At 47.9% G+C, this 26,390-nt stretch overlaps 10 protein-coding genes across 10 annotated transcripts; 6 read left to right on the top strand and 4 right to left on the bottom strand.

The window, feature by feature from the left end:
- Positions 1 to 1,654: 1,654 nt before the first annotated feature.
- VFPPC_03760 (myosin-cross-reactive antigen family protein) lies at positions 1,655 to 2,443 on the top strand (the record flags this gene model as incomplete). The annotated part of the gene is made up of 2 exons (XM_018283221.1): positions 1,655 to 1,750; positions 1,811 to 2,443. 2 exons carry the CDS (start codon positions 1,655 to 1,657, stop codon positions 2,441 to 2,443), a joined length of 729 nt encoding a protein of 242 aa, XP_018137519.1.
- A 1,273-nt stretch (positions 2,444 to 3,716) lies between these two features.
- Positions 3,717 to 6,023, top strand: VFPPC_03758 (F-box domain-containing protein; the record flags this gene model as incomplete). The annotated part of the gene is made up of 5 exons (XM_022428351.1): positions 3,717 to 3,813; positions 3,866 to 5,172; positions 5,225 to 5,632; positions 5,782 to 5,907; positions 5,958 to 6,023. The coding sequence occupies 5 exons, from the start codon at positions 3,717 to 3,719 to the stop codon at positions 6,021 to 6,023; spliced, it is 2,004 nt and encodes a 667-aa protein (XP_022284026.1).
- Positions 6,024 to 6,198: 175 nt separating this feature from the next.
- On the bottom strand, positions 6,199 to 7,971 carry VFPPC_03757 (FAD binding domain-containing protein; the record flags this gene model as incomplete). Its single annotated transcript, XM_018283219.1, has 6 exons — positions 6,199 to 6,693; positions 6,745 to 6,798; positions 6,856 to 7,160; positions 7,213 to 7,321; positions 7,370 to 7,446; positions 7,497 to 7,971. 6 exons carry the CDS (start codon positions 7,969 to 7,971, stop codon positions 6,199 to 6,201), a joined length of 1,515 nt encoding a protein of 504 aa, XP_018137517.1.
- A 1,492-nt stretch (positions 7,972 to 9,463) lies between these two features.
- Positions 9,464 to 11,238, top strand: VFPPC_03756 (cholinesterase; the record flags this gene model as incomplete). Its single annotated transcript, XM_018283218.1, has 2 exons — positions 9,464 to 9,925; positions 9,988 to 11,238. The coding sequence occupies 2 exons, from the start codon at positions 9,464 to 9,466 to the stop codon at positions 11,236 to 11,238; spliced, it is 1,713 nt and encodes a 570-aa protein (XP_018137516.1).
- Positions 11,239 to 11,522: 284 nt separating this feature from the next.
- Positions 11,523 to 12,683, bottom strand: VFPPC_03755 (amidohydrolase; the record flags this gene model as incomplete). The annotated part of the gene is made up of 1 exon (XM_018283217.1): positions 11,523 to 12,683. The coding sequence occupies one exon, from the start codon at positions 12,681 to 12,683 to the stop codon at positions 11,523 to 11,525; it is 1,161 nt and encodes a 386-aa protein (XP_018137515.1).
- An 818-nt stretch (positions 12,684 to 13,501) lies between these two features.
- Positions 13,502 to 14,389, top strand: VFPPC_03754 (hypothetical protein; the record flags this gene model as incomplete). Its single annotated transcript, XM_018283216.1, has 3 exons — positions 13,502 to 13,665; positions 13,717 to 13,841; positions 13,890 to 14,389. The coding sequence occupies 3 exons, from the start codon at positions 13,502 to 13,504 to the stop codon at positions 14,387 to 14,389; spliced, it is 789 nt and encodes a 262-aa protein (XP_018137514.1).
- Positions 14,390 to 14,597: 208 nt separating this feature from the next.
- On the bottom strand, positions 14,598 to 16,805 carry VFPPC_03753 (L-xylulose reductase; the record flags this gene model as incomplete). Its single annotated transcript, XM_022428350.1, has 6 exons — positions 14,598 to 14,979; positions 15,783 to 16,167; positions 16,224 to 16,292; positions 16,382 to 16,426; positions 16,479 to 16,555; positions 16,606 to 16,805. The coding sequence occupies 6 exons, from the start codon at positions 16,803 to 16,805 to the stop codon at positions 14,598 to 14,600; spliced, it is 1,158 nt and encodes a 385-aa protein (XP_022284025.1).
- A 255-nt stretch (positions 16,806 to 17,060) lies between these two features.
- On the bottom strand, positions 17,061 to 19,481 carry VFPPC_17474 (transposase; the record flags this gene model as incomplete). Its single annotated transcript, XM_022429177.1, has 1 exon — positions 17,061 to 19,481. The coding sequence occupies one exon, from the start codon at positions 19,479 to 19,481 to the stop codon at positions 17,061 to 17,063; it is 2,421 nt and encodes an 806-aa protein (XP_022285796.1).
- A 2,091-nt stretch (positions 19,482 to 21,572) lies between these two features.
- Positions 21,573 to 22,774, top strand: VFPPC_03751 (hypothetical protein; the record flags this gene model as incomplete). Its single annotated transcript, XM_018283214.1, has 6 exons — positions 21,573 to 21,831; positions 21,892 to 22,183; positions 22,252 to 22,295; positions 22,355 to 22,436; positions 22,491 to 22,553; positions 22,642 to 22,774. The coding sequence occupies 6 exons, from the start codon at positions 21,573 to 21,575 to the stop codon at positions 22,772 to 22,774; spliced, it is 873 nt and encodes a 290-aa protein (XP_018147990.1).
- Positions 22,775 to 23,531: 757 nt separating this feature from the next.
- Positions 23,532 to 24,387, top strand: VFPPC_03750 (peptidase S1/S6, chymotrypsin/Hap; the record flags this gene model as incomplete). Its single annotated transcript, XM_018283213.1, has 2 exons — positions 23,532 to 23,998; positions 24,066 to 24,387. 2 exons carry the CDS (start codon positions 23,532 to 23,534, stop codon positions 24,385 to 24,387), a joined length of 789 nt encoding a protein of 262 aa, XP_018147989.1.
- Positions 24,388 to 26,390: the final 2,003 nt, after the last annotated feature.

The following is a 26,390-nucleotide window of genomic DNA, read 5'->3' as shown; positions in this document are numbered from 1 at the left end:
ACCGACTCTCGGCGAGCTTGGCAATTTTCACTGCTCGTGCCAGCCAAAAGCTTGCGGCGTGAGGACTTTCCGCCGTGGTGTAGAAGGTTAGTAGAACTGCGGCTTGGGCAAGGTACCGTGGTCGAACTTCGGTTTTCGTTTCAAAGAGAAGCTATAAATGTCAGTCGACGCCGTTTTATGTGAAGGCAAGTGGTGGGGAGCAGTACCTTTGCTCGATTGTATAGTGTACATAATGCTATCCGTTTGTCGGCGAATCCGCATTTTCTTAGCGTTGACATCTCAACATACGGAGAGCTGGCAAACAGCATTGCCTGGAAGAGAACTAGTGGCATTTTACACGCGTCACTTCTCTCATCAGAGCTGTAAGCTTTCCAGAATGCGGCCTCGTCAATAAGAGGGGCCGACGGGTGAACATATAAAAAGTACTGCTTGACAAAGTCGTCAAGCAACGGCCGGCTCGGTATACTTAGACACCCATTCGCCTCTGGAGTAGTTGGCTCGACTTGATCTAGAGTGGATCTGTCTCTGAGTTCAAGAAATCGTAACGTAGAGTAGTGGGAATGCTGCGGTAGGTCCGGCAATGTGTCTAGCGACAAAGATAGCCATGGTGTTTGCTCTTCAATCTGGCTGGCAGTCGGTCCGGTTAAAGTACTACTCTCTCTGAAGCTCATCCACGACGCCGGTTGTCTGCGAGAGAAGTTGAGGATCAAGTTCGACCAGCTAGTTGGGAGGAGAGCTCACCTCGTCCGACACTTGCTTCGGAACCTGCATATTGCTCTCTGTTGCTTGCATTGGGTGCAAGGCGTGCCAGATATTGACGCGTCGCACTTCACCTTTCGCTGCTGGCACCATACACACGCTCTGCTTGCCCTAACCGAACGCTTCATCTTGCTGCTTTAGTACACACATTGCTGTGAACTGTAGAACAGAGGTCAAAAGTCCATCTCCAACCGAATCCGCTAAACGGATGGGGCGGACAATAGAGTTGCATCCAAACTCCGATCAACGTGACCACGACAACCAGGGGTAAGGCGGAAACGGCTACTCGGGTTTTGCGGGTCTTTAATGCTGAGGATTCTCCATGAACCCCAGGTTTCCCGAAGATTATAGCCAATCAACAATCTTCCCCCGCATTGGATGTTTTGTCCTTTCCGAATGGGGTTGTCGCAACTCTCAGGACAAGGGAAGCACCTCGGCAGGATAACTCCTTGGCCAATCAGCTGCTTTTTAAATCGATCGGGAATATGTGCCGAACAAGCAAATTTGCAATATCCTATCAAGCTGATTGGAAACTTTCGTCAGGAATAGCCTAATAAGATGTGAATGATTCAACAGGTATATCTTGATTGCATGCCGTAGTTGTCTTCACTGAGATCTGAACTGTCAATTCCGTATCCTACGCGACCTCAAGATGAAATCCAGCTCGCTATCAACACCAGAAGCATCATTCGTCCCTTCGTGGATACGTTTGGACAGTGTGCTGGAGATTTATACACCTGTTGTATGGAATCATGGGCAAATAACAGACAGAGGGTGGCGAATTCTGCTGTCAGTTGCTGTGCTGTACCCAGTCTTATGCTATTTCCTTCGATTTAGAAGAGTGAAAAACAAACAAGAAAAGCTCGGCTTCACAGATCGAGCCTCTTTGTCAAGAATGACTACCGTGGAAGCCCAGTCAATAGTTAAGGAATTGTCTGAGTGGGAGTTTCCCCTGCTCTTCCGAATGTCGCTTCAGTTTGCCTTGTTCAAGGTAAGGACCCGTAACCCCATCTTCATATCCCTCGTGATGTCCCTATTAACCGAATCACAGACCTATGGCATTCCAACTATTTCCAGTTTGCTCGTAGCGACGCGCATGTTCAGCAACCCCGAGAATGCGAGTAAACGATACGAAGATACATCAGTTCTAATAGGCGAATTTATGGCCCACGCGCCAAACGAGGAGCGAACTCGACAAGCAATAGGAAGGATGAATTCATTACACAGTCCTTATATCAAGGCTGGAAAGATATCCAACGAAGACCTTCTGTATACACTGAGCGTTTTTGTAACAGAGCCTATCAATTGGATTAACACATATGAGTGGCGGCAACTCACAGACATGGAGATTTGTGCCCAGGGCGCATTCTGGAAATCCATTGGTGACGCAATGAATATAAAGTACTCAGGACACTTGAAACGACACACCTGGAAAGACGGCATTGAGTTCTATGAAGACATTGCTGACTGGGCAATGCAATACGAGTTGGAACACATGGTGCCGGCAGCAACAAACAAACAAACCGCCACTGAGCTCTTTGCACTATTGCTATTCTACGTTCCCAGGTTTCTTGTGCCATTCTCGCACCAGATTATCGGCGTTCTTATGGGTGAACGTCTAAGACGATCGATGATGTTAGTTCCCCTATGCTCCCTTCCCAAATCCTCTCAATTGCTACAGTGAAATAGAACCAGTTGTACTTAACAGGTCGCTCAGGCATCCAAATCCATCACCTGCAGCCCATACGATTACGGATTGGATCTTCTCTATCCGGAGGTTTGTCTTGCGGTATTTGTCACTTCCACGTTTCTCGCCGTTGCGCGAGTTTACCGAAAAAGATCCAAAATCAGGTCGATATCATCATCTCAATTACTTGGTGCATCCATATTACGTTAAGCCAACCATCAGCAGTCGATGGGGATTCCAAGCGTGGTTGACTTGGGCGCTAGGTGGAGTTGTGCCAGGAGGAGAGAATAAGAAGAAGTACATGTCACAGGGCTACCTTTTCACAGAGGTTGGACCAGAAAAGAAAAGGTCTTTCGGCAAAGAGGAACTAAAGGTGTGGGAACAGGGAGTACAGAGGTCCATGCCCGTAGGTTGTCCATTCGCAATATAGTGTGGTCAACATGGGCATCATCTACCACGGCTCAGTAGTGGCTGTGACGCGGCAGCGAGGAGCTGGACAGCATGCCTCGGGGAAATGAAAAGACGCTAGACGGATTCCGTACTCTAGTACAGTATACCGAGTGCCTTGAAACTTGTAATATACCGAAGTGGCTTCAGCCTTTAATAGAACTCTTATCTTTTTGTAATCTTCTGCTTTCAAATACGTTATAAAAACATGAGAAGGACACATGTGTTATCCGTCCGCTATTATTCTAAACGCTATTTACGTGGCATTGACGTGGACGATAGAACCGTTGGGGTAACAGCATCCCATCCCACAATACTATACAACATTTTTAATGGAATAATATCCACAACTATCCCGGATGGAGAATTCAGAAAGAAATGCTGATTTGCGGAAAGCATTGGCGTGTATTTGACTTATGCACAGTTAAGCTGATGGGGACAGCAACCAAGCGGGGTGGCGCTCTTCTCCTCACCGATCCTACAACCCAAGGCTGCAACTATCCAGATGTCCCTTTTCCAAAATCATTGATTGCTGCGCAACAGCTAATTGCGGCCACCCCACCGACCACCGCCTTTCACTTGTGTGTGAAATTCTCTACGACTTCGTGCATCTACTCACTCGCCTCCGGTTACCGGAATAATTTTCATCACAAGGCCGCCGAGGTTGTCAGTTACGTTGTCACCCCGCAAACAACATTGAAGGCATCTCGACAACCAGGTATACCGTCTTCATATGGCAGCTAGATCCAACAAACGTTCACAGGATTGAGCTTCAAGTGCTCGTGTGACGATGAAGTTGACTACTTTGCCTGAATAACAAGCCATGAGCCCTCGCATCTTCTCTTGCGTTCTTTGTGGATACCTCGTCTGTAATTATGAAGACCCTAGTTCTGCATCCTGGCTAAACCAGTTTCGTGTTCGTAAGTGCCAACTGCCTGCTGCACTGCGTAAGAATCAAGCTGATGGCCATAGTCTACACCTATCAAGACAAAATTGCAGTGACGGGAGTTGGAATCTACGATGATCCCGATGGCGGCGACTGGATTGCCCCCTTGGATGTCAGTGGACGATGGGATGACGAGGGATATGACTTCCCAGATAGTGACTGTATCGGTGTGCTTCGCCAGCGCCCGGTTAACGGCAGATTCGGTTTTCTGTTTCACGAGGCTTGCTGGTCACTTCTAGACACAGCCTATTCTCCCAACGAAGTCCCGTGTAGGGCTCTCTTCGAAGTGTGTAAGTCGCTGCCATTTCCATCTGAAGGGACCGGCCTTAGCTGGGGTCATACTTTTGGGGGCTTAGTCATGGTAAATAATAAGGACTACTACCCCTGGGAAGACCGATTCGTCGATCGGGATGGGGACTCGCTGCAGTGCAAGGCTGCTAGGCGTGACCCATATCATGTTCCAGAGATTCAACTGCTTCATTCAGAGCGTCCAAAGACGCCAAAATTTATCAAGTGCTCTGCTGAACCAAGAACTGTACTACGGGATTGTATTACTGCGCTCCCTCAAGAGATTTGCTTTCAGATTGCTTCTTATCTTCCAACAGCGGATGCCCTAAGAGCACGCCAAGCTTCACGATCGTTTGTGCCAATCTTCTACAGCCATCAATTTTGGGCTTCCAGATTTCGGGGCAAGAATGCAGAGCGCGGTTGGCTATTTGAGTCCCATGAGTGGGATAACACGTCATCGGACTGGAGATGGTTGTATTATCGCACAAACAAAGCTCACCGTAAAGGGGGTATTCGAAACAGAGAAAGGGTCTGGAAACTGATCCAGAAGGTCCAACAAGCATTGGCCTCACGAAGCAGCGAACTTTCCGTGATCGCTTTACCCACATCGGATCCAGGCACTCTGACGTGGTTAGAGGCGACTGGCAATTTGCATCCGGAGGCAGACGCACGGCCATACCCTGGATTTAACGATGGTTGTCGTCGATTCTACGAACAGCAGGCAACTATTCCCAGCCAGCTTGGCCAAATTGTATTCAGTGTTGTCCAACTTGGAGACGCTGAATATATCGCCGGAATGAGACTTATCCCCAAGCAAGGGGCAGCTGTCGAATTGGGATACAGAACAGAGGGTAGAGAGTCAGTCCTGGATCTTGCAATACTCAAAGGATTCAACTTAGCTGTAGGGTCAAGAGGTATACAAGGAGTGCAATGTATGTTTGAGGGCGGCCAGACATCCCCGTGGATTGGATGTGCACAGGGGTCTCCAAAAACAAGGCGCCTCGCAATTTCAGGGCCAATAGCAGCTGTCAAAGCCGGGTTCGACGTAAGTATGCTACTCTTTGGCCCAACAATGCAACACTGACAAAACTTTCAAGGGACTCAAGATGGTCAGTTTGGCTGTTGCAAAGTGTATCCCGGTTGTTACCGAAATCAAGACCACAGAGCCGTATTCACTGCGAGACTGTGCCTTTTGGTACCCCGAAATCCCAGGAAATGAGTTGCATCTGAACGACGATTATTTTACGGCAAGGCATACATCAACAACTAGGTACCAGCCGCTTTGTTGGACTATGTTCGGGGGGGTTAATGGTTCGTACCTACGTAACTTGACTGGGATATCTGTCACCAGTTTAGGCACACTGCGCAATGTCCAGTTTCACTTTAACGCCGAGGATATCCCAGCTGCAAACAGGAGGTTAGGGAGGTTCAAAACTTTCGAGTACTCTAAAACCATGCACTTTGACATTGATGGCCCTGGCGGAGAGTTCATCAATGCTATTACGGTATACCTTAGGTATTTCGCCAGCGAAAACGTGTTGTGGTACTATAAGGAAGGGCAGTTGGAATCATTCAAGGCATGTACCTCGCATTCTGAAGTGTCGTCGTTGGCGCAAAGCTACGACTTCGTCGGGGCGTTTTGCTAACAAGTCAGATTTCGACGAATCGTGGAAGAAGTTACCACTTCAGAGAAAATGAAGCGGTTGTGGAGTCTCAACTGGTGGAAAACCCTATAAAAATTGCGACTGGATCTACTATTACCGGATTCTATTGGAGTCAGGTACGTGCATGATCTGCATCACAGTATTGGACATTATTGACATGCCGAAGCATGATATTGGTCTCACAGCGCTTGGGGTCATTTCAGAGATGGTTGAGAAGCCGATAGCAATGTGAAGTGAGTGTCGACGTCATGGAGGGGGTTGAGGGACGAGACCAAGCGAGAGAGACAAACAATACAGATTTATTCCACAGACAGCGAGACTACTACAATAAAGTTCATACCTAGCTTCAGAGTGATTATTAACAAATAACTTAGTAATAAGTATGTACTGTGAGTCAAGACACGAGCTTAATACTTGAACCCCCCAGTGCGAGTGCGAAGAGTACCCTGAGGGTCATATTGCAACTGAAGTGTTTTGAACTTTTCATAGTTCCTGTAGCTTCCAGTCACATTCTGATCCGCCGATGCGTCATTCATAAAAAGTGGTAGATATGTATCAAGTGGCTGCTGTTGCTCCGAAAGCCATTCGGGAACCACTGTATCTAGCCACGATGTCAGGTCCCTTGATATGCCCATGAGAGTTTCATCGTCCTTAGCCGAGCCCCATGCACACTGAATCTCTAAAATCAGGCGATCAGGATCTTGGTCTGTTAGTCCCATGGCATTTCCACCACTTGCTTGACTCATCCTGCCTACGGCTTTTGGCAAAGGCTGAAAGTCTACTGAGCATTGAGCTGTAAGATGCAGTGGATTCTTGAAGTAATTTGCGGTGAGCTCCCCCATCTTATCTGAGATTTTCTTGTATATACCCGGGTTGCCCGATAAGTACGGAATTGTAAAAGTCTACGATGATGAGTTAGCCATGCCCTTTCGATTGCTTTGTAGATGTCATACTCGAAAGGATATTCTGGAATTAAGCAATGATGCGCCGGCGCCGTTTGACTTGAGCTACATGTCTGTTAGAAATGCAAGTATACTTTTGGCAATATCTGGGTGATTTCATACAAGATCTGGATACGATTGTGCGCTCGTTTGAGATACCAAGTAAGGGATTTTGAGAAACTCGGCCAGGGGACCACTGTCAGGATGGCTCTCTCCATCATAAAAGTAAAAGATGATAAACGATAAAGGCTTCAAAGCGGAGACAATATTGGTTACAATGATGGCAGCTTTTGGATCGGCTTGACCATTCGGAACAAAGTTGTGCAAAGCTTTAAAAACTGCATCTTTCTGAGTCGATTCGTATATGCGAATGCCTCCCCAGACTTTGCCAATGGGATGAGCATTAATAGTGAACTGCGTGACAATGCCTAACACTGTTAGCATACGTATTCGTAAAACACAGTTTACTTCTTGACTCACCGAATTGGCTTCCGCTGCCTCTTAGGGCAACAGCAAGCTCAGGTTGGGTCCTTGCATCAACGTTGATGATTGAACCATTTGCCGCAACAATCTCCCATCCCACGATACTCTAAGCTTTGCATTAGAATCAACAGTTGTGTCGGCCTAGGCAACTTACATCTGCAGCCAGTCCATATTGAGAACTCAAAAATGAAACACCACCTTGCAGAAGATATCCTCCTACACCGACAATACCTAATGAGCGTCAGTCTCTGTATCTCATCACACTTGAGAATATTACGTACCAAGTCTTCCGCCTACAGCAGTCACTCCTTGCTTATGCAACGTCGATATCACATCGTTCCACTCCCCGCCAGGCTTAACATACGCAAGATTCGTGTCCGGGTCGTATGTCGTACCCGCAATATTGCGCAAAGCAATCAACACCCCATCTTGGACGGTAGCATGTCCGGCGTTGGGATCGTGTCCACCACTCTTTGCGGTGAATTTGACATCCGGATACTTGTTGAGTATTCTGACTGCTGCGGCAACCTCTTCAGCATATTCGGGTAGGACCACGCAAGCTGGCTTCTGGCTACGCAGTAGTGTTGACCAGTATTCTGAAGTCTCAGAGCTGTAGTGCAGGCTAAGGGGATACGATAGCCGCTTGGGCAGAGCATTCGAAATTTCTTTACAAGCTCGTTTAGTTGCATCACTTGGTGCGGCGACGGCCGCTCCTGCAAGAACGATACTGGGAATGAGAAAATTGCAGACACGCATATTGACGATTCAATTGTGTTTGCTGAGATCAAAGTCTCTTGTCACGGAATTTAGCATGGAAATGTCTACTCTAATAGTCTGGCCTAGTTCAAGACTTGCACGAGGATCAGCTTTACTATCTGGATAATACAATATCCCAACTTTGACTGTCAATCAAGGGTTGGTTTCGAAAACACTATGATGTTTGTTTTTCGGACTCTTGTTAAAGTCCGATAATGCTTTCAATTACCGCGGCCCCGGATGAAGGGGTATTCACATGTCCCGTTAGATGTTGTTATCTTTTCTTGCTAGTTCTTCAAACGCCCAGGTTCTACTGCTCATATTCGTGCTACATATCCCAGTACCAATTGTCGGTATGGGGTTTCCACGAGAATGGAATCAGCTAATATTCTGTCGGCAGTTCTGATTTGCATAAAATAATACCAGGTTCCGGGTGCAATCCGGTCCCAGGGCTTCTCGACAACTAGCCCTTGTCTAATGCTGCACATGGCCAAGGCATCAGGCAGTCGCTCCGGATATCAATCAACTTCATAAAAGTTTCATCGGACCATTGACTCAATTGGGACAGCGTACCATGCACCGGGCAACGCGACTGGTGGGTTCGGGCAATAGTAATGCATGTTTATCACTTTCGTATTCGGAAACAAACGGGATGTGGCGTCACCGATCCCATGCCCCGCAAGATCTAATGCAATTCCCCAGAAGGATGGGTTGGGTAGGATGACGAGCTTTGTGGAGTGGAAACTAATACTCCAAGTCTTGGAATTAGCCGTCATACCTACAGATATCCCGGAGTGTCAATGCGGGGTGCCTGATGATCGAAGCAGAACAACGAGTTGTCCGAACTCATGACAGCGTCCTAGTTTCTTTATCGGATGATTTTCACAAGGCTGAGTTTGTAGCAGCTCGTTATCCCGATTGTGACATGTGTGGCAAACCGAGACTATCGCGACGGCCCATAGCCATGAGGCTATCCATACCTCCAATAATGCCACAGAAGTTTGGAAGTCTTCAAACCGGGTTGTGATCATTGCAGCCGTTAGTTACTAGCAGATAACACTTGCAGGCAGAAACCTGCTTACGGCTTCACAGAGGGATAGTGCCCAACTGGCCGAGGCATCGCAAAATATTTCACCGTTTCTTACCCCACAAAGCGCTTGTTCAAGATCGGCAACATCACATGCTAGCTTAGCATCTCCAAGCCTTGGTAAGTTGCCGAAACGCACGATTAGTCTGAGCACTCTCCAATCTCGACGTCGACAAGCTCGGATCTGACGTGCGGACTATAGTCAAATCCGCAGAATCGATAGTAGATCGGTAGAAACCGCAGTATGTAGATAGTATAAGTTAGCTGTGCTGCGCTGCCCAGAGTATGCATTCTGTCTCTGAGTCCCACTCACAGTTGGAAACTCCTTGGCATCTCTTATCGCCTTGAGACTTGCATGACTCTGTCCCAGCCCTATATTGCAGTTCCTTGAGTCAGTTAACCACGATGTTGGTGCAATCCTTGTCAGTTTCCTTGTTGCTGGCAGTTGTGACTCTTGCTTCACCTACGGGAATTCTTGAGGAACGTGCTTCCAAGACTGCCACTGCTGTTGCTCCAGCTGGGACCATTCTAGGAAATGTCAAAAATGGAGTGGAGTCATTTGGAGGTATTCCTTATGCCAAACCTCCTCTTGGTCCCTTGAGGATGAAGCCCCCAGTCCGTCGAACTGACTCCTTGGGTGTTTTTGATGGCACTGGTCCTGCTGGAGCGTGTCCCCAAATGGTCGCTTCGACTGACAGCAAGAACTTTTTGTTCGACACTTTGGGTTCACTCGCCAATCTTCCATTCGTTCAAAATGTCACTGGGCAGTCGGAAGATTGTTTGACAATCACTGTTGCTCGTCCTGAGGGTACGAAGGCTGGTGCTAAGCTTCCTGTTTTGTACTGGATTTTCGGCGGGGGTTTTGAGGTAAGTCGTTTCATAAAGTTATCATGATACAAATGACGTAGCTGACTGATACAATCTGTTAGCTCGGATGGTCGTCCATGTATGATGGCACAGGTCTTATCAACCATGCCGCATCAATCAACCAGCCCTTCGTCTTCGTGGCCGTGCAATACCGTGTGGCAGGCTATGGGTTCATGCCCGGCAAGGAAATCCTATCTGAAGGGTCCGGAAATGCCGGGCTGTTAGATCAGCGCATGGGACTTGAGTGGGTTGCGGATAACATTGATGCCTTTGGTGGTGACCCCGATAAGGTGACGATTTGGGGAGAATCTGCTGGAGCAATCTCAGTCCTCAACCAAATGATCTTATATGATGGCGACAATACATACAAGGGAAAGCCGCTATTCCGTGGAGCCATTATGAACTCTGGCAGTGTTGTGCCAACAGACCCCCTTGACTGTCCCAAGGGTCAAGCCGTCTTCGACAAGGTTGTGCAAACCGGAGGCTGTACCGGTGCTGCAGACAAATTGGCTTGCCTACGTGCGCTGAGCTCGAACGACTTCTTGAAAGCTGTCACATCAGTTCCCGGTATTTTGTCTTATAACTCACTTGCGCTGTCTTACCTACCGCGTCCAGATGGCAAAGCGATCAGCAAGTCGCCAGACGAGCTTATACTGGGTGGAAAATATGCGCCAGTTCCAATGATCATTGGAGACCAAGAGGACGAAGGGACTTTGTTTGGTCTTTTCCAACCCAACCTCACGACCACAAAAGAACTAGTTGACTATCTGACCTCATACTACTTCGCAGGTGCCACCAAGGCACAAATCACCGAACTAGTAGGCACCTATGGTAGCGGCATCCCGGCCGTCATCAACGGCAGTCCCTTCAACACCGGCCTCCTAAATGAAATATTCCCTGGCTTCAAACGCAGAGCCGCCATTTTAGGTGATCTGGTATTTACACTGAGCCGACGTGTGTTTTTAACAGGTACCAATATCCTACACCCAAATGTCCCGTCATGGTCGTACTTGTCGTCTTATGACCAAGGGACACCAATTCTGGGCACCTTGCACGGATCCGATATCATACAAGTCTTTTATGGAATCAAGGATAACTATGCCGCTAATAGTATTCGGACATACTACACTAATTTTGTTTACAATCTGGACCCCAACGTTGGATCGTCTGGAAAGTATCCCAACTGGCCGCGCTGGTCTGAGGGTAATAACCTTGCTCACTTCTTTGCGGGCAAGTCTACCCTTTTGAAGGATAATTTTAGACAGGCGTCGTTTGAGTGGATTACGAACAATATTCAAGCGTTGCGATTTTGATAGTGTAAATATGATGAATGATGATTGTGTTTTATGTTGAAACGGTGGCTTAGTTGGAGGAGGTCTTTAACCGACCCTACACCAAATTCGATTTTGTCAACGGGTCTCACTTATACTATCCTTCTGCATCAGGGAAGCTCACTTTGCCAGCCAGGTCACATATTGGTTAACCTTAATAAATTTGAAAGAACAGCTATTATCAGTTTGATGCATCCTTTGCTTCATGTTTCATTTAGTTGGGGCTTTCGGCATGTTGTCATCATCAACTTTCATTAAGCACATGCTCAAGCAGCCCCTTTCACACCATCGACGTCAATACCACCACACCAAACTCGAACAATCGATCGAGTCGCCTTTATGTCCTTGATCGGGTTATCGCTCAACAATACCAAATCCGCCCGTTTCCCAGCCTCAACAACACCACGATCCTCCAACCCGAAATGCACGGCCGGAAGCATCGTCGCAGCCCGCAACACATCAACAGTAGGCACTCCGGCATCTACAAGCAATTCCATCTCGTGGTGCATCGACTCCCCATGCTTGACATCAAAGAAAGAATTCGGCTCATCGTGGCAATCTGTTCCCGCCAGAACGGGAACGCCAGCGTCATACATTGCTTTAACTGAGTCCTTTGCGTTCACATATTTTGGGGGCTGCTTGCCTCCTCCGGTCTTGGCTCTAATAATGGCCATGAAGAGGGACGGCTGAAGCATCAGGCGAAAGAGTGCCGATACTGGTGGTCGCTGTGAAGTAGCTTCCATCATAGACAAGGTCGGCACTGAAACGACTTTATTGGCAACCATGCGATTTACCATATCGGAACTGACGCATTGGTCCATAGGAGCATGTGTGATGATATCTGCTTTCGCATCCAGGGCCATCTGAAAAGGTTCATAAGCAGACGCATGAGCCACCACCTTTTTGTTCTTGTCGTGGGCGGCCTTTGTAACAGCGTTAAGCGTCTCTTGGCTCGGTCCGGGTACATCCGCTATGAGCTTGATGTAGTCTGATCCCTCATCGAGGCGTGCCCGCACAAACTTTGCGGCCTCGTCAGGTCCCGAGAGGAGTGCTTCCTTTGGCAGCGGAAGGAAATGGCTATGAAGGCTTCCTGGTGCGGTGACAGGTAATCCAGCGCTCTGAATGCTCGGCAAGCCCGGTTTGTTTCGTAGGCTGTTCATTTTATCGGCTGGCCACATTGCCATGTCGAGCGCAGTGGTGACTCCATATTTGGCCAGATCCTGTAAATGTCCTTCGTGATGTAGGTGGACGTGGGCGTCGATGAATCCAGGAAGTAGGACTCCTCCCTTGCCATCAACAACTCCGGTTGCGTTGTCTGTGTTCTCACCGATGACATCACCGTCAATGACAACGGTTTGTGGCGCCGTGAGCTCAGTGCCGTTGAAGACACGGACATTATTGATGACTGTTTTTCGAGTACGCGACATGTTGAGTATAGGTCTCAAGCTCTAGTCGTGTATTTGTTGGTGTGAGAGTTGCCTTTCGATGAAACAAAGTCGCGCCGGTTCTGTCCTTATGCAGTCGTAATCATGTGGGACTATTACTCCCTGGTAGCCGGTATTGATCGGCAACCCGCCAGGCCATGGAGCTGTAATAATGGCAAATTTATTTAAGAGTCACAAGGGGAACCACCGTAGCTTCTTAGTAAATGTAGAAACTTCTAAACCATCTCAGGGCTGAGAATGTTGACTCCTGTTAATCTTCCGGGTTGATGGAACTCCAGTCACCCCAAGAATCTGACTCCAGACTCCATGTGGTGCCTATTTCTTCTTAACACAAGACAACATATTGAGCAATTCTAGCTTGAGATTTCCCAAACCTAGCATGGTCTTACACAGGTCTTACACATGAGGTCCATTGCACTGCAGCCATGTTCACGCTGTGATCGCCCATTCACTTCGAACCACGGGCGCTACCACCATGGCATCCAAAGGGACATGTGCCTGGCGGAAGAAGTCAAGTGCCACCGCGTCTGGCATCTCGATATGTGGAAAAGTGCTACTCAGACATGCAACAGTTAGTATTTGACGGGTTATCTTCATGTATTCGCATAAATACACGTCAAATGCATGCTCATGCAAGTCTCCAGGCTGATTGGCGATATTCACTGCATTCGCCCCGCTGCGCCAACAGCCCTTCCAACAATGCTTCGATAACTTCATCACTCTTTCAGCTCAGCGCAAGGCCCAAATCGTGTATCTAACATCGCCCAAGATATCCCATACGATTGTCGAGGCAGCTCGAGATGACAACAGAACGTCAGGCCTCCCTCCCGACCCAAGAGGCCAACGAGTCGGCCAGGAGACTTTACAACGCCATTCAGTCGCCATTTCCCAAGGCTGTGGAAAATTTCGAGTCCAAATGGACGGCATGGCGAGCAGCCTGCGAAGAACAACCGGCTGAAAAGAGGTACAGTTGTCATATCCTTCTCCATATTAACCCGTTCTCATCTCTTTGCAGCCTTGATGCCTGTACCCAAACAGTACAGTTTGATGCGCTCAAAAGGCTCGGTCCCAAGATTATCCCGTTTGTAGTGTTCAAGCTGTCAATAGCCGCCAACGGTAACTCCTACGGAGTGTTTCTATGTACGTTTCCCTGTCACTCTCTGTACCCTGTTCACTGAATCTGTGTAGACAACGCCCTTGAGAATGACCCCGAATACCGTGCAAAACCGGATGCGCCGCTTGTTACTCAAGAGATCCTACAGCGCCATAGCATTCGGGTCGTTGAGCTCAACCACCAGCGCCACAAGATCTATGAAGAACGCGTTGGGCTCTGGAAAGAACACTGCTGGAAGAACAGATTTCGCGCAAACGTCGGCATCTGTACCGAGTGCGATGAATACTTTGATCTGCTCGAAATGGGACCGAGCATCATCGCTCCCTTGATGGTGGAATACTTCCATGATCATGTAGGATATTGGTACGAACTTCTGCATGAGATTGTTCACGGTCGCAAGATGGGTGCGTACATGGTCCAGAAGGGGAACTTGTTCGTGGAATGTTGTCAGTTTTTCAACGAGGGCGACCATGACCAGGCGCCGATATATATTCCTACTGAGTGGGATATTTACATCTACACGCGGGAAATGGGGCCTCAGGTGCGGGAGTATTTTAGGAAGTTTAGTAAGTGAAGCTGAGGGCAGCGATTACAATGACGGAGTGAGCTGGGTAGGAATGGTACTTCTGGCAAGAGTATGTCTTTGGCCTATTTAAAACTACGTAAGTTGATCTAAGTAGCTGTCCTCTGCAGAGAGAAAAATGTGAACAAGATGATGTTAACCAACTTCTTCAAACTGAGGAGCAAGCACCAGTGTACGCTTCAATTGCACAACTTTCCACTTATCGCGATACACTCCCACACTCCTTCAAATGACTGCACACAGTAGCCGCCATCTCCTTAACACCGGCATCTGCATCCGCCCGAGTCTGCACAATGGATTCCGCCTCCAAGAGCACCCAGCCACTGAGCTCGTCTTTCGTGGCCGTATACTTGTCATGAGACCAATGTGACATTTTCTCCACCAAAGCTGCTTCGTTCGAATCGCTAATTACTTGTGCGTAGTTTGTCCAACCCGGTTTACCTCCGAAGCCTCGCTTGTATCTCACGCGATAGCTGACGTTCGTGGCAGTGACGTTCTCAGCGATGAGAGCGAGGCCAGTGAGGCACAAAACCGCGAATTTCAACATGGCGGATGGGAGTTGTATGAAACAAATACGACTCCTGTTTGAGATAAATGATTAGATCGATTCGATACCGAATTCGACGAGTAGTGCGGGCAACCAGAGCTAGTGTGGGTGCCAAAGCAATCCCTTACCTTGGTCAGTGTATACAGTTGGGGGTCTCGAGATTGTAATCTCGGTATTAAAATACTTAGCAATGATTGTGCTTTTATAGTCCGCCCTGGATACCCTAAGCTCGGTGAATTCCGGTGTATACCGGTGTCCGCAATACGCCTGCCGATTGCTCCGTGCTATCGGTATGCGGGATTGGTGGAAGATAAAGTTGGTTATGGACAACTTGGTTGACTACCTTTTGGATATAGGGCCGATACCAACACCTGGTAAATGTCATTTAAAGTCCACCAGCGATATGCCTTGAACTCAATTCGCAAATATAGCCGGTGTGCGTATATGTAAGACCGAAGTCTAAGGTTGTTTCCGTCTGCACTAACTTGATAGAAGTTGCAAAGGGCTAATAAAAGGTAGCGCCACCGAACAAATAGGCACGAGGTTAATTACTCGGCTAAGATCGATACATATCCAAGCTCCAAATTTGAGAAACCGCCTCGGTGTGTACACGAATATTGAAACCTGATCATAGCTGACAAGTTGAGAAAGAGGGTGACTTTCACCCTATTCACTATAGGTACACGGTCTAGAGGTCCACACAGACGACTTCATTTCGTAATCGCACCATGTACAATAATACAATCTTGTATTCAATCTTTCATTGGTACAGGCATGTCTGATTAACAGTTCCCCCTGCAATCGTAAGAGTGCTCAAACAGCTACGGCAAAACATACCCTCCATCAATGAGAAAGTCGCTTCCAGTAGTGTACGTAGATGCATCACTGGCCAAGTACAAATAAATGCCCTTAATCTCCTTAACATGCCCTTGCCGCCCAAGCACAGCCATCCTATACGCTTCATTGACGGCCAATGGACTCGCACCCATCTTGGTATCAAAGAAGCCAGGCGAAACAATATTGACCCGCGCAAACTCCCGCCACTCCCGAGCCAGTGATTTGCCAAAGTGCGTGACATACGCCTTGCTTGCATTGTACACTGGCTGGTCGGTAGGGACATTGACAATGTGCCCGCTCATGCTGGAGGTAATGATGAGATTACCGGCTCCTTGACGCTTGAACACCTCACCGACGTATTTGGCACAATATACAACGCCATTAACTGCGGATTGTGTGGTGGTTAGACTGGTACGTAAGATATATAATGGCAGTACGCACCGTTTACAGACATCTGTTTGTCAAACTCTTCAAGGCTTTGCTCTAGGATGGGCTTTGAGATGGCCATGCCTTTTTGCTGGTTAGCGAATATTTGATGAGTTCCAGAATGAGCAACTTGCCTGCATTAGCAACAAAGACGTCGATTCTGCCGAAATCACTTTCGACCTTTGCAACAGCTTTTTGGACTTGTTGAGCGTCGGAAACTAAGCATCGATTAGTGACTTGCGCACAAGACAGGGAGGAATCGGCCCCTACCATCCACCTTGTAGGCAATAGTCTTGACTCCAAAACGTTGACAAACTTCTTCAGCTCTCTGAATCGCAACGTCATTTCTACAAACACATGTCAACCCAATCCCATGGCTCCAGTATCAGAAACTTACGAGTTGTACCAAAACGCAACACTTGCATTTGCTTCCGCCATCGCCTCAGCCACCGCCAACCCGATCCCATCGCCAGCCCCCGTAACAACGACAACCTTGCCCTTCATGTTGAATTGCTCAAACACGTTGCTGGACGTGTCCGGAAAGGGCTTGGGGAACCCACCCCGAACTTTGGCACAATCATCAAAGTTCATCGACATTTTGGAGGCATGTATTGTCTAGACTTTGGTCATTATCCCCGCTTCATTTGGGAGCACCTCTTTATCAAGACAGTCTTTAATCGGACGCACCCAAATCTCTATTCGGACGCACCCCCCCACATTCAGCCACAGCAGTCTCCGATAATGTCCCGGTCAAATTTGCTGCAAGTGATATCTCCAGTATTTCCACCATACCAACAACTACTTACAGTGCCTGAGTAGTACTTTGCTACCACACCAGGGTGACTTCCTACCTTAATCCGTTGCAACTACAATGCTATCACCAACCTTTTCCTTTTCCTTCCACTTTTTCTGTCCCTTCGCAAGCAAAATCTTCGTTATTTTATGGTCCTCCTCTACATCTGGAGAATGATGCTGTTTAGCTGGATTATTCCCGCCCCTGTGTCCCTTTGCCTGTTGACGAGTATCTCGAGTTGTGACTCTAGCAGAAACTTTACTCCGTTTTCGCCGAGGCTGTTGTTGGTCTGGTAGGTCGGCTGCGTCTTCCTCGTCAAGAGTTGACCCTAGCTCGAATTGAGAGTAGTTCCGACGTGCTGACCTCTTAACGCCACTTCGTGTTGACCCTTGAGGCGCAAGTTGATGATCGGGAATCGCACGTTCGTTGCCAAATGGTTCGCCATTTTGTGGTCGTCCCTTGGGTATTCCCATCGGAGGACGCTGTACCTGAAGAAGAGGATCGTCAATTTCTCGAGATCGTTTGATGTGCCAAAATGGATCCAAGTCTTCCCTCTTCAGTGGCTTATCTTGATCAGCTAACCTGAGGAGCATGTGAGCACAAGGCAAGCCGTATTGAGCCTTAGTAGAGCCTGTACACGCTAGTAAAGGCTTCTTGGAGATCTGGCCTGATTCCATAAGCCTGTGGATCTCGTTGAGTTGGTCTAGTGCCCAACGAGTGACACTTAAAGGCAGCTGGCCAAGCCACTCTCTTCCTGAGAACTGGTTCCGAATGGTGGTGTTTGCTTGTTGTATTTTGTCTTTATATAGCAGACGTTTATCCACTGTCTGACTAGCTGTGGCCTCTTCGACATCAGGGAGGTCGGACCGAAGGGATAGGTTGTAGGTCTTCAGAGAATGATGGTTTGACTCGGCCGGTGCTGTCGTAATCAAACCGAAGTTCCGATAATGGCGAGTATAGCAGCATGCCCATTCTTTCTTCAAAGGTAAATATGTGCTCTTGAGATAACTCAGAATGTGCTCCTGGTGTTCAAAGGTCTCTTGAAGTTGCCGCCATGCTTGATTGAACTCGTCCTCCGATCTGCTAAATACCATATGTCTCCAGAGGAGGTACAGACCAGCTCGAGTTTTTAATACTCGTTTGGGAACAGCGCCAAGTTTGGAATCCTTCATATCTTTAACATTGACATTCCCACGTTCCATCTCTTGAATGTCAGCAGTATCTGCATTGTCACTATCGCTATCTGTCTCAGAGCCATCGGTTTTCTTCCACCACTTCTTAATAGATAAGACCACATTGCTGTTGATATGGAAGACACATAGCTGAAGTTGCGCATTAGGAAATATTTGCCGTGCTGCAGCACGCAGCTGGTCGTCCTTATCCGTGATAATAACTTTTGGCGGCGCGATGTTGCCTGCTTGTTGGAATCTCGACAGCTGTTGGAGGAACCACTCATAAGTAGCAACTTGTTCGTTATTAAGAAGGCCATAACAAATTGGCATGGACGTCTTCTCCGACGATACAGTTACGACAGTAACCAAAGGCATTTTATAGCAGTTGGTCTTATATGTAGCGTCAATCTGGAGACATGACGAGAATTGTTGCCACATCTTTCCCCCTTTATGATAAGCCCAAGCGGCATTTCGAAAACGGAACTCATCATGAATCCAGTCTAAGCCCCATATCCAGACTCTCTTCGACTCAGAGAGCGTCCGTACAAAGTCATTGGCGGGGCCGTAGCCTTGACGTTTGGCTTGGTTGACTTTCCATCGCCAGTTATATATATCTGTCCTGCGAATAGCAATCTGAGGCCACTTTTGGCACAGTTGCTTGTGAACGGATCGAGAAGAGATCGTCTTGTCAAGACAAAGATCTTTCAGGAGGTTCATTTGTTCGTCTGTTAACTTTCTCCATTGGTAGTGCTCGGTGAGGCCTTGTGATGGCCCGTGGTCTCGATGAAGGGAGCTGACAACTCTCATGGACCATTCGTAGTTGTTGGCATGGAGGGACTGAACGATAACTTTGAACGGGCAGTTGGCGGCCAACTTCGTTGTATTCGTGTTCCGTATTTTGGCGATTGACTCTCTGGGCTTATAATACCGACTCTTATCACAGACAAGCTCACATTTTATTGTTCTAGTCTTCGCCTTATTCTTTTGACTTCGTATCGTGATGAGGCCCATCCGATTCTGAACACAAAACTCCTTTAGGCTGTCGAGGAGCAACTCAAGAGACTCATAAGTTGTTGTTAGAAGAGGAGAGTCCGATGGAAAGACTGCCTCCCATGGTTCACCATTCCAATCCTCAGATTCATCGATCTCGTTACATTCATCGGAGTCACTAATAGATTCATCTGCTGAGTCGACAGGTAGCGTTTCAGACGGTTCGGGGAAGCCTGGAGGGTGCGCCATAGCCAGCATTAGAAGAGTCTTATCGACGGCTTGTAAAGCTATTGTATTCAATACACTGCGAATTAACATATTTGTCTTAACAGGATTTTATGGCTATATGCAGATTGGCGCTTCTGTTCAAGATCTAGGACTTCTGCATGTCTCGAAGTCCTAGCATCTAGACCGCAGTCCTGTAAGAACTACTGGGACGCTTGCTACCCACTGACAACTGACAGTCGGTGGTTTAGAAGTCAAAGAGGAATTTCTATCACCTCAATAATGCTTAATTGGTTAGTTTTAAGAATGGCGACAATGACAACCAACACTGAACAGTTTCGACGTCGGTTGCTTCAGTCCGCGAAGTCGGAGGCTATGTGGCTTAAGGTACCTTAGGTGTGGCTGAATGTGGGGGGGTGCGTCCGAATAGAGATTTGGGTGCGTCCGATTAAAGACTGTCTTTATCAATGTGGTGCGACGTCGGGCCACTAAACGCCGATGGGTTTGGTGTCGGAGCACTGTGGGCCGATGAACTGGTTTGTTAGTGCTACGGAATGTGTAAGCTGTGTGTGGCTAACAGAAGTTTGGGTGTGTTAGTTTTACGATGAGTTAATTGCTACTGTGTGCAGGCCCGGTGATGTTGTCTGTTAGAGCCTGATGCAGCTTGTCGTTGCATTTGGCGGGATTAGTCGCCGGAAGACATCAAGTCTACCCTTGCATGTCTAAAATGCGGTTGACATGTCACAAAACACCGTGTCCGTCGTTGATGGTTGGTCGTTGGTCGTTGGTCTACCGCGAACAGAAGGCATTGCCACAGTCCATGTACAGCGTATTGTGCTTAACCTCTCTTCACTACTACAGCAAAATGAACCACGTAAATCCAGCCATCGCTCTGTTGGATCCGCAGTCTTAACCGCTCATAAACAACACTCCATGCCCTCATCAGCCAGTTGACACATCGCGAGAACGACATGCAGGGTGGCCGTGTTGACAACCTCATTACAAAGTCTTGCAGGTTCCGTATCAAAAGTAGCGCCTTACCTTTTATGTCAAGTTTTAAGCTCAATGACAAACTTACCCATTTCTAGCCCATCTAATTGTCCAATTGGCGACGATGGCCAAACCAGGTTTAATCCCCGTCTCAGCGTCCGACCTGGGAATGTCCTAAAATAGGCAAACTAGCGACAACAAAGAACATCTCCGACATTGAATAAACATTTTATTTGCTCAGCATTCAAAGAGACCTCAAGAGTTTCGCTGATAACGCGCCAGTGTCTTCAAACGGAACAACTGGAGCACGGGACATCCAGGCACGGTTCCCGTCTGCTTGCCTTCTCTTCACCTTTTTGTACCAGATGTGAACCTAGCCCAGTTTCTTGTAACGTCACCGTAAGTAAAGTTGTTTGCGACTTGTGGCAGCATTTAGTATAGATGTATGACGCAGCTGGAAACGCTGAAGCTGCGACAAGTGAAGCCACTTGAGCGTTAGGAATGTATCTCAGTAGATGTCAAGCTGAGACGCATAGGCGGCGGTAAAGCTGCTTCAGTACTGAAATCAAACAATGGATAGCTCGAAACTACTTCTACCTAAACCACCCAAACGCACTGGGCGGAAGCTGTTTTGTCGGGCTGCTCGTTATAATCGTCTGTACTCAGTCTTTGTAACAACCCGAATAACCTTAGGAGACGCAAATCTCACTCGCCACGAGAGCAGTCTTTCTATATCACACGTTGTGCATTTGCAGACGCTCTTTATTTAGCCGGGCGCTCAATGTGTGTTACTAACAAGAACCCAACAGGGGAGCACAATAAAGCCAAAACACACATCACAACCCTTTGTTTGTTGCCCAGACGACTCCATAGCACAGTTTTTTCTTTATAACTAACTCTTTGTTTTGCCTCGTATAGCATGTCCGTTTCACTACCAATAAGGTGCTGGAGGGTCGAACTCACGCACTGCGTGCAGCATTGCCTGTGCTTGTCTCTACAGTCTCAAGTGGAAGCAGCACCTTCACACGGGGGAGCCCCAATCCAAACTTGACCGTTTTCAGCAATTCTATAAATTTCCCAATGCTAATGTTAGTTTAAATGCTACGGCATGAGCTGCTAGCTGCTCAAATATGGACAACTTGAAGACAAGACACAAGGCATTCACCAACAACAATAACATACCATTTGCACAATATGGCATTTCAGTTCCTACCCGCCTGGTGGTTTGGCTACATCCCCGTCACCTCCAACAAGGTGGAAGCGGAGGACCAAAGTGAAGACCAGTCGCTCGTCGGGAGAGTCTACGTTCAACGAAGAAAAAGTCGCTCCTTTGTCGTCCTGTCGCTCATCAACCTGGTCTTGTTCCTCGCTAGTGCAGCTATGTTGGTACGAATTCTGGCGAAACCTGAGAGAAAGCCTCTCAATGCGGAACTAAGAGCCGCTTCTAGCTACAGTATGTCCGCTGCCCGGTAACAATTTGCACGATAGGCTGCGACACTAATGTAAGCTACAGGTCCTATTTTCGACATGTTAGACCTGGAGCCTACCTGCAAGAAAATTAACGGCACCATCAAACCGATGGGATCGTTGAGCATCGGTAGGCATTTTCCAAGCCCAATGACAGACGCCATCTGGGAAGAGGATATTGAGCTACTGCGACCAATACCAATTACACGGGAGCAGGTCATCAAACTTGGCAAGAATCCCGAAACTGTTGCAAAGCTTGAAGATGAAGTTTGGGGGCTCGGAGATGATGCCTACGTCGCATCGCTCGACATTTTCCATACTCTGCATTGCTTAAACACGTGAGTTCACCAGTATCTTTATTTGGCGGAGGCAGTATGATTGTACCTGTGGCTAAGCCGTATGACAGTTTGCGAAAGGCAGTGTACGCGCCGTATTATAACCTGACAATCGGTACGTTGGTTGACTGTGGGATCATATTCATGGAGACGCATGTACTAATATGAGCTTAGCGGATGAGACAAAGAAGCATCTACCAGCAGTGGTTCATCTAAACCACTGTGTGGATATTCTATTTCAGCACATATCTTGCAGGTACGCAGGTCTGCAGTTACGACGGCACGTCGCAGAGGCTAACGGACCACACAGCAACAACGCCAACCTAGTCACTAGGCATTGGACAAAAGGCCAAGAGTATCCCGTACCGGACCTGTGAGTATCTCCTCCCTCTTTCTTTGCCATGCGACCCAGTATCGCGCATATATCAGTTCTTCGCTGACTTGTGACCCCACACAAACAGTTCTATTACCGCACATTGCATAAACTTCGAAAAGCTCACTAAGTGGAACAAAGAGGCTTCAATTGACTTGAACAAGTACATCAAGGTTATGAAGAAACCAGCCGGTGTGAAAGAAGAACCTGCTGAGATCTGATGCATGGGGAACGGGGCAGTCCAACCTACCTATGTAGTTACCTTCAACACGGCAATTACGACGAGCATTGCCCATCAAAACCTCGGTAGTTGTACTCCTTCCTGTTTTGAATAATGGAGAGACGAATTATAGGCCTGCGGACCCCGCACATGAACCAACGTTTGAAACCACAGGGATTCAGAACGCCATATTTATGCTTATGCTTTCGCCTGCTCGTCTTGTCGAGTGCGGCTGCATATCTCCGTGAGGCGATTTCCCGGTCACTACTGATTGGTGGCCTGGTGTTTCAAGAACACAAACACCTGCCAGGATGAGAATAGCCGTCAAGAGCTGTACCAGAAACCCATCTTCCGCACATGTGTCGATAGCCTCGCTTTTTCTCGGTGCGTGATAGCGGAACACTCCGCAATCCGGAAATCAGACTTGAAGGCATTCTGAGTTTTGTCGGCTTAGGCAAAACAGGTTAGTTCTTCTAGTAAAAACGTATAGCTCATACAATACAATGCATCGTTATCCGTCATTTGCCGGCGTTTTCATGTGTCTTTGTGCTTGTGAAGAAGTGGAATAATACCGATACAGTTCGGTTTAAGCCGTGGGCTGTATAATTCGCGAGGTCTCCGAGGTAGCTCTACGGATATATAAAGACTCGGACAACCACCCACACAATATGTTTTGTTTCTTCACACTCACAATTCACCATTCCCATTACCATCTTTGGAACAAAGAAGTCTTCAGACCACGCTTCCGCACTTTCATCATGCTCTTTGATCGTTTTGCCCTGGGCGTCGCCCTCCTTGTGCCAGCCGCTGCTGCTGCTCCATCTGGTGATATCAAGCCTAGAGAGGATATCGTTGGAGGTTCTCCTGCCCGGGCTGGAGAGTTCCCCTGGATTGTCTCGCTCTCTCGTCAGGGACGGCACTTCTGCGGCGGTTCACTCCTTAATGAAAGAACCGTTGTCACAGCTGCCCATTGCGTCGCGAATGCAGACGCCAGGAGCACTCGCGTCCGAGCAGGCTCTACCCGAGCCTCTACCGGCGGAACCCAGGTCGGTGCCGCTACGTTCATCTCTCATCCAGGCTACAGAGGCTCGCCGGAAGGGGGGTCGGACATTGCTATCATAAAGCTTGCCCAACCTATCCGTGCCGGTGGCAATATCGCCTACGCAAAGCTTCCCGAATCCGGCTCTGATGTGTCTGGTGGTACCCAACTCGAGGTGGCTGGATGGTAAATACCAATATTTGCTTCTTGGTACTATACAAACACTATTTATTTACTAACTGCAAAACATTAGGGGTGCTACGGATACAGAGGGCCAAGGCGGGGGAAGCGAAACCCTCAACAAAGTCAGGGTTCCCGCGGTTGACCGCCAATCATGCAGCCGGGCATGGCAAAGGGAGATCGGTGGGCGGATTGACGAGACCATGATTTGTGCTGGATATTCTCAAGGTGGGAGGGACTCGTGCTTCGGTGACTCGGGTGGTCCTATCGTTGATGCTAGTAGCCGCGTTTTGGTTGGCACTGTCTCGTTTGGTAAGCCATGTGCTAAACCTGGCTTTCCCACGATTTATGGCAACGTCGGTGCTCTCTTGGACTTTGTCACGAGCAACATGTAACTCCAGTTGCTTGTAACCCGAAACTGCTAGTTACTGCCAGTAACAGGAGGTTGCAGGGTTGTGATGAGGACATGGCGAGCTAGCCGTACGGCTCCAAGCAGTAAATTTCTACCCGGTGCTTAGCAACCAGATTGAACAGTTTTATTTTTGTCAAAGCAACTAGCCAGAGTCCCGATTGGTTATCCTACATATCCAATTTTGCCCCTTGCTAGTTGGATCAGAGAGTAGGACTGAATAGCAGCGACTCAAGCAAACACAATAACAGCAAGCTGGACTTCTGTTTGTCGCCGTATATATTTCAAGGCTTTTGTGATTACACCCATACGTTAGTTTTTATGACAATGTAGGACTATCTTGGGACTACAAGCAAGAGATCCTGGAGATCCTGGCATAGCCATTGCCGAATGTGGCCATGAATGTATACCGATATGTGTTGACAGTTAATAAAGTAATTAGCAACATTTAAAGGCAGGGGTGAAATTTTCAGTGCCCTTACAGTGCCCTTGCATGAACGCCCCATTCAGAGGATAGTGATTTGCCAGACACTTGACTCTTTGACATGCAGCAGTAGTTGGCTTGGGAGCGCTGGGAAATATGCTGTCCCTGCCTTGTTCTCTCCGACATCAAGCAACTTTTTCGCCGTCTATGCCGATAAATCAATTGTTTAATGCGAACGTGCGGGATATTAGTTGTCGCGCGGCAACTACGCGCCTCACTTTCGGGAACAAAGTCCCAGAGTACGGTTAGGTTAGGATACAGCGCCTAATCATGCTCAGGCATGTCAATGTTGCTGGGTGATGGATTTCCCGCCTGCAGCTGAGTCCGGTTTCACATGGAGTGTGATGGCGACGGGCACCATTAGTTCCGCCACTCGGGCAGTCATTGAACTTGCACAGAATTCGTCCTTCGTCTTTCGCGCTCTATTGGTGTGTTTGGTGACAACATAATGCATTCTTTCCGGTCCTTGGACATTGTAAGGTTTCAGAATTAGGGCGATATGGAGGGGCAAGAACTGGCATATCGAATCAAGGGTGAGTCAATCGGTAGTCGCGAAGAGTGACGATATTGAGTAGTCAACATAATATGTTAGGCCCTGCGTACCTTACGCTATTCTTCAGCCTTTGGGAAGCATCGATACAATGCATGGCTGCTGACATGGCAGACTTGCAGGTAGATACGTGGCATTCAAAGTTCCATTGGTTTGGCCGTGTCGAGTTAGAAAATTTTTAAAGGGGTTGATGAAGTGTATCAATATTTTTTAGTCTACTTAAAACAGCACATTGGTAAAAAAAATCAATCTGACAACCTCTCTACCCCTTTCTCGCTATTTTTAACGATAACTCATCATTCAGCTACATTTTTCAATTATGGCGCTTTCTCCAGTAGTCTTTTACTTATTAATTTCATGTCACACTGGTCTGTCTCTACCTGTCAACCAGACTGATGAAACTGAGCCGTCGTACAAAGCAGACCCAAATGGGCGAGGGACGATTAGTCTTTTATGGAGCAGCACAATCACATTCGGGCTATGTATTTGGACAGCAGTTCATTGCAATATGGTCCCGTGGCCGGGGTTCCGGAATAAATTTTATTACAAATTAATTTGGATGGTATGCGCAGTGTTGCTTCCGGAGTTTATAGTATGTGTTGCGGTGTTTCAATGGAGACAAGCGCAGCGGATACATGAGCGCTGGAAGAAAGAATTCGAGGACTTCGATTGCGACCATGACCCATTTGTCAAAGATTGGCTAGGTATGGCCGGGGCATTCTTCGTCGTCATGGGAGGGTTTGTGGTCCAGGAGACAAGCTGCAGGGTTGAGCCCAGTGCCATTCAGGAGGCAGAAGGGCATAATTCACTACCCACGGCTGAGAGAGATACGCAGAACTCGACTCAGGGAGCAAAAGAATCCGAGCCAGATTTGATCACTACGATATGTCCGGCGGGATTTGAAGAACTACTCAGAAGCAAGATTCTCCACGACAGCATCCGCGCGGGAAAGTTG

The sequence above is a fragment of the Pochonia chlamydosporia genome, chromosome 2 (genome assembly GCF_001653235.2).
Source record: "Pochonia chlamydosporia 170 chromosome 2, whole genome shotgun sequence".
In the NCBI taxonomy this organism is placed as follows: Eukaryota; Fungi; Ascomycota; class Sordariomycetes; order Hypocreales; family Clavicipitaceae; genus Pochonia; species Pochonia chlamydosporia.
The sequence above is the reverse complement of the archived record's forward strand: the minus strand, read 5'-3'. Positions and strand labels throughout refer to the sequence as shown.